Below are 10,232 nucleotides of genomic sequence, written 5' to 3'. Positions count from 1 at the left end.
AAAGAGTGTGCATGTTGCTTCTGGTGGGTGCATTGCTCTATAAATGTCAGATGCAGTTGGTTGTTCATTTATTCTATACTGTTGCTGATTTTTCTGTCTACTTGTTCTGTCTATTACTGAGAGAGAAGTGTTGAAGTCTCCAGCTATAATTATGGATTTGTCTGTTTCTCTTTTCATTTCTTTCAGTTTTTGCTTCATCTGTTTTGTAGTTCTGTTAGTTTCATCCACATTTAAGATTATTATATCTTCTCGGTGAATTGACCTTTTGTCATTTTATGATGTCATTCTTTATTCCTTTCTCTGATATTCATAAAGCTACTGTGGCTTTCTTTTGAGTAGTATTTGTATGATGTCTCTTTTTTCATGCTTATACGTACCTGCATCCCTGTACTTGATAGTAGTTTCTTGTGGATAGCACATAAGTGGTTTTTAAAATATATTCTGAAACCTTTTGTCTTTTAATTGGTATTTTATGCCACTTACATTTAATAGAATTATTTGTATTTGGATTTAGGTGCACCATTTTATTCAGTGTTTCTGTTTGTTCCTCTGGTTGTTATTTCTTTTCTTCCTCTTTTTGCTTTCTTTTGGGTAATTTGAACAATTTTTAGAATTACCTTTTATCTATGCATTCCTTACTATATGTCTTCTCTTAGTGTAGTTTTTGGAGTGGTTCTTGGGATTACAATGTACATACTTAACTTTTCACAGCCTCCTTAGAATCAGTGTTTTACCATTTCAAGTGGAATATAAGAACCCCTGTACCCTGTGGGCCCTTCATCCCCCCCGTACCCCTCTTCTTCAGGTTGTCTGATGTGTCATATGTTTATTCATCAAAAACCCCATCACACAGTGCTCTATGCTTTAATTCTAGTCATCAAACATGTTTTAAGAAACTGAAGAGGAGAGGAATAGGATTATATTCACTCAGATAGTTACTACTGTTCTTTTTTCATTTCTGATGTTCCAGGTTCCTTTTTATTATCATTTCCCTTCTGTTTGAAGAAGTTTGTGTGGCCTTTTTTTTTTTTTTTTTTTAACAAATTCTCTTAGTTTTTCTTCATCTGAGAGTGTCTTTATTTTACACTCATTTTTTAAGGATATTTTCTCTGAACATAGATTTCTGAGGTGATAGTTCTTTTCTTTCATCATTGTCCCTGGCTGCTTTCAGGAGTTTTTTTCTTTGTCTTTGGTTTTCAGTAGTATGATTATGGATTTCTGGATTACAGGCATGGATTTCTTTGTATTTATCTCATTTTAAGTTTGCAAAGCTTCCTGAACCTGTAGTTTTATGTCTTTCACCAGATGTGAGAAGTTTTCAGCCATTGTTTCTTCTTTGCTTCTTCACCACACTCTGTCTCTCTGTTTCTGGGACTCCAGCGTTACACCTTTGGGTAATATCCTAGTATATAGGCCCTGAGGCTCTGTTCTTTTCTTTCCGTCCAGTGTTTGCTTTTGCTGTTGTTCAGATTGGATCATTTCTGTTGATCTGCTTCACATTAACTTATTCTGTCCTCTCTCATGTCCATCCTGCTGTTGAGCCCACCCAGTGAGTTTTAAAATTTTGGTTATTGTATTTTTCTGTTCCGAAATCCGCGATTCATTATTTTTATCTATTCTTTTGCTGAGACTTTTCCATTCATTTCCAGTGTGTTTTCCCATACTTATAATTATATTATAAATTATAAATAAGAGCATATTTATAATTGTTCTCAGGTAATTCCAACATCTAAGGACATCTTGGCATTGGCATCTGTTGATTGTTTTTTCTCCTGGGAATTGAGGTTTTCCTTATTCTTTGTTTGCTGAGAAATTTTAGATTGTACCCTTATTATTTTATCCGATTCTGTGCCTTGTTTAGATTCTATGGATAATGTTGATATTTTCTTCTTAGAAGGCGTTAACCCAGTTGGGTTCAGGTCACAAGTTTCAACCAGCCTTCTGGGGATTGGGGTCCCCTTTCAAAGCCTTGGTTGTGCTGTTTGAACCTGTCCTGTGCATGTGCCACCACCTGGCCAGACTGGACCTTGGCAGTGGTCTCCCTGAAATTCAGTTCTCAACGCTTTGGTGTGCTGTTTAGGGTCAGATCTACCCTGAGCAGCTGGGGGTAAGCTAGGAGCTCATAAACAACTGATGGGATCCCTTTTCTGAGCTCCCCCCTCCCTGGGCTGTCCAGTGTCTTGGCCCCTCTCTTCTTGGTCCTCCGGCCAGAAGGCTGGGCTTTGGGTTACCACAGTACGCTGTGCAGCTGCGCAGCGGGAGGACGGAGAGGGAAAAGGCGTGTGGGTTCTCCAGGCAGAGAGGAAGCTCACCACCCTCAGAATTACAGGTGCCTGCCACCTCTGCTGCTGTCACCCAGGGTTGCTCGGGCTGGGAGCAAGAGAACAGGGGGAAGAAAGCAAACCCCTGGAATTTCCTCTCCTCTTTCTAAGCATCAGAAGAGCCCCCTTGCTGCATCTGGAACCAGGACCCAAGTGGCGGGGGTGGGGTGGAGGGGTGGGGTTGGTTCACTGCTGGCTTGGTGTCCTTTGACTCCAGCGCTCTGCCCCAACCTGCCTGCTGCGTCTCCTCCTCCGAGGTCTCCCGTGGCCGCTTTGTGTGTCTGCCCAGGATTTAGAGCCCGTTCCACAGGAGAGATGGGGCGCCGACTCCCGGGCCACCTTCCCCAGGGGTGGGAGGGACAGGTCACAAATGGTCAGCGAGGGCCCCTGCCCCAGGGCTCCTGAAAGCAGGCGCTGGCTGATGGGAACTTATGTTGGGCTTTTCAGGAGACCCCGACCAAAGAGCTGGGCCGCTGCGGAAGAGAGGCATGCGGGCCGGGGCTCAGCAGCCCCGCACCGTCGTCAGGCTCCCCCTACCCGAGCAGGTGCATGAATTCCGAAAGTTCCACTGATGAAGAAGGTATCTCATTGGCAGGTTTAAAAAGCAACTAAACATGAGTGTGATGTGAGCTGTTTCTGAGGATAACTTCACATGTCGCTTCACATGTCACCCTGGGGGTGTGGGGTGGGCAGCTCTGCCGTCTGCACCCAGGGTGGTCTGTGCCCCTCTGAGCCCACCTGGGCACCTGCACTGCCCTCTCTGTTCCTTAAAACGAAGTCATGAAAGGAGAGTTACTTTTATTTCTTACTTCCAGGTGGAGGCTTTGAATGGGACGATGACTTCTCCCCGGACCCTTTTATGTCAAAGACAACGAGTCACCTCCTCCGCTCCACGCCTTCCCTTCAGACATCCAAGTACTTCTCGCCGCCGCCGCCGCCCCGGAGCACGGAGCCCAGCTGGCCTCACGGGGCGCCCTACTCCAGGTTCTCCATCACGCCCGCCAGCATCGCCAGCTTCTCTCTCACGCACCTCACAGACTCGGACATGGAGCAGGGAGGTGAGCAGGGTGCGGAGCCAGGGCAGGGCCGGCTGCCCGGGAACGGGGTGCTCTCCCGGTGCTGGCAGACAAGGCTGTACGAGTCTTTACGAAGAGCTCACAGCCTTGGCAGTGTGCTCCGGGGCCTCGGCCCCCACTTCCGGGCTCCGTCTCTGCCCTGCTGGGCCCGGTGGCCCTGGGGCCGCTCTGCCACCTTTCTTCTCCTTTTTCCCTTTGTTCTGTTAGCCCCCAGCCCCCATCTCTCCTTCTTTCCCCCAGAGAGGAGCAGCTCTTCAGAAAGCTCATGCTCTGAAGAACACTTGGCCCTGACTTCGGGCGTGAACCTAAATGCACTGGGGCCCCTCCCCCGGGAATGTTGATTTTGCCATTAAGTCCTAGTCTTCGTGTGCCACCAGGAAGCCCAGGGGAGGTCCTGGGCCGGCACATTTGGAGTAGTGGTATCGGAACATGTGGACCCTTCTTTCCCCACAGCTACACTGAAGATAAATGTTAATAGGTACACTCTTTTGATGTGAAGTTTGCAGATCAAATAATAATAACTGCGAAATATAAAGGCTTTTATTTGTGTTTGTCCTGGGTTTAATAGTGCCGATTAGATAACGCCCATGACCTAATGATCTATTGGGGGCAGATGTGTGGGGCTCAGAGCCAGTTCTCTCCCGCGCCCAAAGCATTGGCATTGAGCAGCGTGTGAGCCGCGCAGATGTGTCTGCGAGAGAGCCTGGCAGGTGCTGCTGTCGCAGGAAGCGGCGAGCAGCCGGGCAGGTGGCTGAGAGCCACACTTCTAGCTTCAGTTCCTCTTTCTGCAGTGAAGCTCAGACGCTGTCCACACTGTTTTTATCTGTGACGATTGTTTTAAAACACAGCTTTGCTTTCTCTCTCCTAATAGGAAGCAGCGAAGACGGGGAGAAAGATTAGGTGATGCTAAGGCACCTCGGGCCCAGGCGGCTCCCCGGCAGTGGCGTTTCCGGCTGCCCAGTGGCGCCCACTCGACAGCTGCTGACACGGGAAGCGGAGGAGGACTCAGGAGGCCGAGGGAACGGCGCCGCGGGACGCCCAGCTAGGCGTGGTCTCCCAGCTCGTCCAGCTCGTCCAGAGCTATTTGCTGCCCTCGCCGCCCCGCCTGCTGGAAGGGCCAGCGCTCCTGCCGTCCGCGAGGAGCCTGAGCCTGGCCAGCGTGGGGGGCTGTCGTCTCTGGGTGGTTTCTGGTTCCCATGTGGGCTGTTCTCCGCGTCCGCACCTGTGCATCCCGTCCGTGCACAGGTCCCTGAGGACCACGATGGGAATTGGCACCAGTGAGCCATATTTATTGTTTTTAAAGAAATCACTAATTGCTTTCTGTAATTGCACTGTGGATAAATGTCCTAAGAGTCCCTGATACTGTACAGAATCTTAAATTATTCAAGGAAAGTAAGGCAGGTCAAGCTGGTGCTATCCACTAGTTTGATTTTTTTTTCTTCTGTTTTATAGTTTGTTTGCATGGTACTTGTAAAGCTTAAGTATTTTGAGTGTTATGCTGTCTTTAGAAATTGTTGGAATTGTACATATGGTACTCTTTCGTAAATGATAAATGATTCTGAATGTTAGTGTTTTATGTTCTTATAGGAAATATTTTTGATGAGTCCAAGAAGACTGCTCTGTTTTGCTGATTGAATGAAACACATTTCTGTCTCTTCTCTCTAAGGTGGTTTTTTCCTTGTTGCAGTTGAGGCTTCTCTGAGGGGCTGACGGGTCTTGTAGCCCCTCTGTGTGATTCTCCCACCCACCCCTCCCCCAACTTTTAAAAAACCCTTTTGGTAAAAATCGACAGGTGGTTCCCAGAGCTCAGCTTGGGTGGAACATCCAGGTCCCCCCGTTGTCCCCAGGGGCCACGAGGCCTCCTCCCAGCTGGGCCCCAAGTCACTTCCCCTCAGAACCGGCTCTTCTGCTTGGTTTCTAGAAGCGCAGACAGCGGTGGCTTGAGGGCCCTTGTGTGGTCACTCCTCCCTTCAGGAGCATAGAAGCGGCTCCACGGAGGGCCCTGGGGGCCGAGGACGGTTTGAGTTCATTCTTTCTGTGCGTTTGAGGTGTTGAGCTGCTCACAGCCCCCAGAGCCAGTCCGGATCATGCTCCGTCCATGTGTGGCTGGTCTCTGTAACCGAGGCAGTACACTACATCCCGCAGCCGTGAGGACGACGGAGGAGCCTCCACAGCCAGCACGTCCTCCTGGTCGGGCCCTCGGGCAGCCCGAGTGGCCGTCGCCCCCAGACGGTGCCCCGGGCTCATCTGCACTGACCGCCCCCCCCCGCGCTTCTGCGTTAAGCCCCCAGTTCTCCCCTTTCTCTGAAAGGACCGAGTGTGTCCAGTGCAGCCTCATGATGTTGGCAGGTGTCGGGTGTTGCTAATAAAAAGCTGACCTCACTCTGCGGCCCTCGAGTTCTGCTCTGCCAGCAGCGTGGCAGCCAGTGTATACGGGTGGGGCCTTGGGGCTGGGTCCCCGCACACCGGCCCCTCACCCCAGGGGTTTCCGGTGCTGACGTGCTTTCCCGACTTGAGCGAGAGGCTGGGATGACCCTCCAGGCCCGTCCGGAGCTGCAGGACATCGGTCACGGGAGCTTGGGGACCCGATGCAGGTGTGTGCGCTGGCCAGAGTTGACGTAGTAAGTTGTGACCTATGTTCTCAGTTCTGGCTCCGCCCCCTTTTTATACTAGCAATGACTTTCCAGAGCGGCAGGGGCTCCCTTCCCCTCCCCCGGTGTGAGCACAGAGCACTGCCAGAGCCGAACCCTGGGACGTGCATGTTGAAAACACAGTTAACAGGGCATTAGGAGGTGATTTTGCCAAAACTGTCATAACTCTCAACTTCTTGCTCTGGAGACTTCAGAGTTTTCTGAATTTTTACATCTACCAGTCTTGGTTAAAAGAAAAATGAGAGGCAGTTATACTAGTTTTTTTAAATTTACAGGTTTAAGGAGTTCAGATCTAATGACTAAAATCAAGTAGATCCATAGACTAGATAGTCTTCTTATACAGTCATCCTGTGGTAAATTTATTGATGCTTTGGGGCTGTACATTTTTCACTATGATTAAGGAGATTTTTAACAACATAATTCCCATTTTAATTTATTTTAAGGTCTACATCACTCTGATACAATGAATTGCCAAAAACATTTTATACAGGGAGCTAGGGGTGGGGCTGGGTTGGAGTAGTAGGTCTTAGTGTGGTGTTGCATGGTCGGGTAGATTTTATATTTATAATAAACATGGGAATTAACATGTTCTTTTGAAATCTCAAGTAATACACAGGAAATTATGTAGATTAAAATTTTCTGCCCATTTTTGAAATGTCAGCATGTGCTTTGTTGTTTGTTTCAGTTTTCTTTTCACTCGGTTACCAGTAGGTGGATTTTTAAACTGCTTTTGTTCTAATAAGTTACACAATGAAATAGTATCAGTGGAATTCTCTAGAGAATGTGGGTGAGGTTTGTCATACCTGGTTCACAACGATATTTCCTGGCCTCCTTTGGGATCTGTCTTACTTTGGTGGAGTTTACGTATCTTAAGTCCTACAATAAAAATAATCTAACCTTCATGTCCTTCCTAGCTAGATGTTAATTTGTGTTATCAAAGGACTTGGTCATAAGCCAGTAAGAGCAAAATGAAGAAAAAGTGCTCCCCCCAAATCCTCCTGAAACTTGGACTGTGCGTCTGGGTAAGAAGCCCTTCATCTTGAGGGTGAGGAAACTCCAGGAAGCTGAATGGAGAACAGAGTATCGGTTCTATTTTTGAGTGTACAGGTGATTGTTTCTATGAAAATGGCTTTATCTAAGAAAGGTCTTGGTATGTCTTGCTGCCCTGAAAGCCCTTTCAAAGCCTCCTTCTTTTATTAACACTTTCCACAGGGTGTTCGTGGGGTTAATGACTTTCTGTACGTTTGTCCTGAGGGCCCAGGTGCGAGGGAGGCAGCTCTTGGTTTTACTTTACTCAGCCCGTCATCTGAAAATTCCAGAAGCGAACCAAGTGTGAGGCTGGAGATGCCGGGCTTCAGTTACGAGGGGCTTCAAAATATTAGCCTTAGGAGAAGTAGGCTTAAAATAAGCATGGGTGTACGCAGTTACTTCAGGTGTAAGTCTCAAAAACAACGTTCCTCAGTAGTAACGGGGTTGGCCCAAGCTTTGGCTATCAAAAGGTAAAACACTCTTTAGTATGTAAATTAATTCTTAAAAGATGTGTGGACAGTATTGAATCGCCAACAACCTGTTATTTGAATGGCTGGAACATGGTTAAGTTCAAGTTGGCACAGGCGTAGATAGACGGTAACAGCGGCCCGCTGTTCAGAGTACCCACTGCTTCGTTCCAGCCGCAAATGAGGACGCATGGGGCCATCCCACCTCCGAGGTTTCCCTGTTGTGCTTTAACACAGCTGTAAGAGGTTCACGGCAATATAATAGTTAATGAACTTTCAGTTTAAATCGTGTACATTTTTAAATTGTAAGGTTTTTACTGTATATTGATGCATAGTGTGATTCAATAAACTGCTTGTAATTTAAAAACTATTTAATATTCAAAATAAATATATATTTATAGATTCTGTTACCGCATTGATTCTGTGTGTTTTCCACGGTATAAGGCCTGGGGTGGGTGATCTGGCACTGCCCCACTGTGGGTGCTGGGAGCCTGCAGCTCTGGGTCACTCACTGCCCTGGTCTCTAGAGATGGGATGCCCTTTTCTGCGACAGACCTAAACCCCACGCTCCCGAGAACACGAAGATTTGCATAATCACCGGAAAACTAGCATGGACTGTTTGCGCTGCCATAAAGTGTACCTGTAATTCAAACATTGATGAATTTCGGAGGCATTTTTGTTTTTGTTTTTGGGGTTTTTTTTTAGTATTTACTTATTTGGCTGCATCGAGTCTTAGTTGTGGCACGCGGGATCTTCGTTGCCGTGTACGGGATCTTCACTGCGGCACGCGGGCTTCGTAGTTGCGGCACGCATGTGGGATCTAGTTCCCCGACTAGGGATTGAGCTCCGGCCCCCTGCAATGGGAGCGCGGAGTTTTAGCCACTAGACCGCCAGGGAAGTCTCAGAAGCGTTTTAATTTCTGAGATCCAGCCTCTAAGGAGCGCTAAGCCCAGAGGCTAATCAGCTCAAAACCAGCCTTTCTGTTCCCCGAGTGTCCCCTCCTTGCTGTCCTGGTCCCAGCTGTCACAAGCAGGGAAATGGGCCTCTTTGTACCAAAATAGGGGCCTGGCCCCAGCTCAGGTTACACCAACTGCAGAGTGACCCTCGGGGAGTAGACGGAGGAGACCTGTGCACTCCCATTCCCAGATCCCAAGACAGGCAGCGAGTGGCAGTGTCCGGGGGAAGTGCGGGGGCCAGCGCAGACCCTGGGCCTGCAGGACCGGAGCCGGTGGGAGCCCAGGCCCGTGTGCCGCCGCGGGTCCTGCCGCGCTCCGGCGCCTCCCATCAGCCCCCAGGACCCCTGTGCAGTTGCTGCTTTTAACGCCTTATAGTGCTCCGGTCAAAGGTGAGGAAACTGAGGCAGGGGACGATGAAGTAAAGCAAGTGGGTGGCAGCCGGTTTTGAGCTCGAGCTCCCTCCCTCTCCTGGAGACCTCCTAAAACCGATGACCAGTTATTTCTCGGTGAGCTGCCCACGGGCGGCCGGGCAGGTGCTCCCCGGGCAGGGCTCCGCCCGCTCGCACCTGGCCCGGCGCCGCGGGCGTGGCGGGGTCGGGTCCTCAAGCCCCCGGTGCTGCAGGGTCCTCCCGAAACGCGGGGTGAGGGCGCGGGGTGCCTGGGCTATTGCTCTTCGGGGCTGCGGCCGCCGTCCGTTTGAGAAACTCGTATTACTGCAAAACGGCTTTTCCACGAATCTGACTTTGGCTCCGTGTGCTGAGCCTTAACCCCAAGGCCAGGTGCGGCGGCCAGGTGCTTCCCCTCCGCGCCGGCCGGCTCGCAGCGAGGCCAGCGGAGCTGGCTCCGGGGGCCTGCGCGGGGCGAGAGGGGCGGCCCGGGAACCCTTCGCGGGCGGGCGGGGAGGGGCCCAGGTCCCCAGCCGGCAGGTGCGCCCCGCCCCCGCCGCGGGGCGGCGACACGCGGACTCCGGCCCCGCCCCGTGCCCGCCCCACGGGCTCATTTACATGCGGCCGCCGCCCCGCCCACGGCGCCTAAAGCGACGTGTCCTTGTCCCCCCGTGGGCAGCCCCAGCGCGTGCGGCCACGGATCCCCAGGTAACAGGGGTGGGGTGCAGGTGGGGCAGCGGGGAGAGGACCCTGGGGCAGGGCCGGGTGGCGTCTGGAGGGAAACCTGGGTGGGGGGTCCGAGTCTCGAGCTCTGGCCGCGGCCATCCACGTGTTGGGCCTGGGGACTGCGGCGGGCTCTGGTCACCGTCCACCTCTGACTTCCGACGGCCTCCTCACGTCCACAGGCATTCTGGCACCAGTGTTGTCCCTGCTTGTGTGACGTCCGGTGGGGCAGGACGGTGAGTGCAGTGGCCGGAGTTGGTGCCTGTCCGTCCAGGCGACCAGGAGGTAGTGCGGCCGCGGGCAGAGGGCCTGCCCTGGGCTAGGATGGGGCCGCACCTCTGGGCGGTCTCAGCCAAGTGTCAACGGCCACCTAAGCCCAGGAGGCACTCAGGAGGCAGTGAGGGGCATGGGGCCGGAGAAAGGTCCAGGGGCCAATACGTGTCACCCAGGGGGAGAGGGGGCGACCAGACCAGGGAAAGGTCTGAGGGGTCAGTGTAAGGTCAAACAGGGGTTATGGGGGGTGGGGGTGGGGTCAGCTCAGGGCCCTGCGAGTGACTGGGAAGGACCCTGGGGTCACTGTGCACCAGCTGGGCAGCCGCCACTGGGGACCGCTGCCCTGAGCG

At 51.4% G+C, this 10,232-nt stretch overlaps 1 protein-coding gene across 1 annotated transcript in view; it reads left to right on the top strand.

Annotated features, from left to right (window-relative positions):
• The window catches only part of LMTK2 (lemur tyrosine kinase 2), a 77,662-nt gene extending 73,365 nt beyond the window's left edge, over positions 1-4,297 (top strand). The window contains exons 12-14 of the mRNA XM_007448871.1: positions 2,769-2,901; positions 3,137-3,379; positions 4,269-4,297. Of these exons, the coding sequence (XP_007448933.1) occupies positions 2,769-2,901; positions 3,137-3,379; positions 4,269-4,297 (405 nt within the window). The remainder of the gene's footprint in view (positions 1-2,768; positions 2,902-3,136; positions 3,380-4,268) is intronic.
• The last annotated feature ends 5,935 nt before the right edge of the window (positions 4,298-10,232 follow it).

The sequence above is a fragment of the Lipotes vexillifer genome, unplaced genomic scaffold, assembly GCF_000442215.2.
Source record: "Lipotes vexillifer unplaced genomic scaffold, Lipotes_vexillifer_v1.1 scaffold778, whole genome shotgun sequence".
Lineage (NCBI taxonomy): Eukaryota > Metazoa > Chordata > Mammalia > Artiodactyla > Lipotidae > Lipotes > Lipotes vexillifer.
This window is presented reverse-complemented; position numbering and strand designations above follow the sequence as displayed.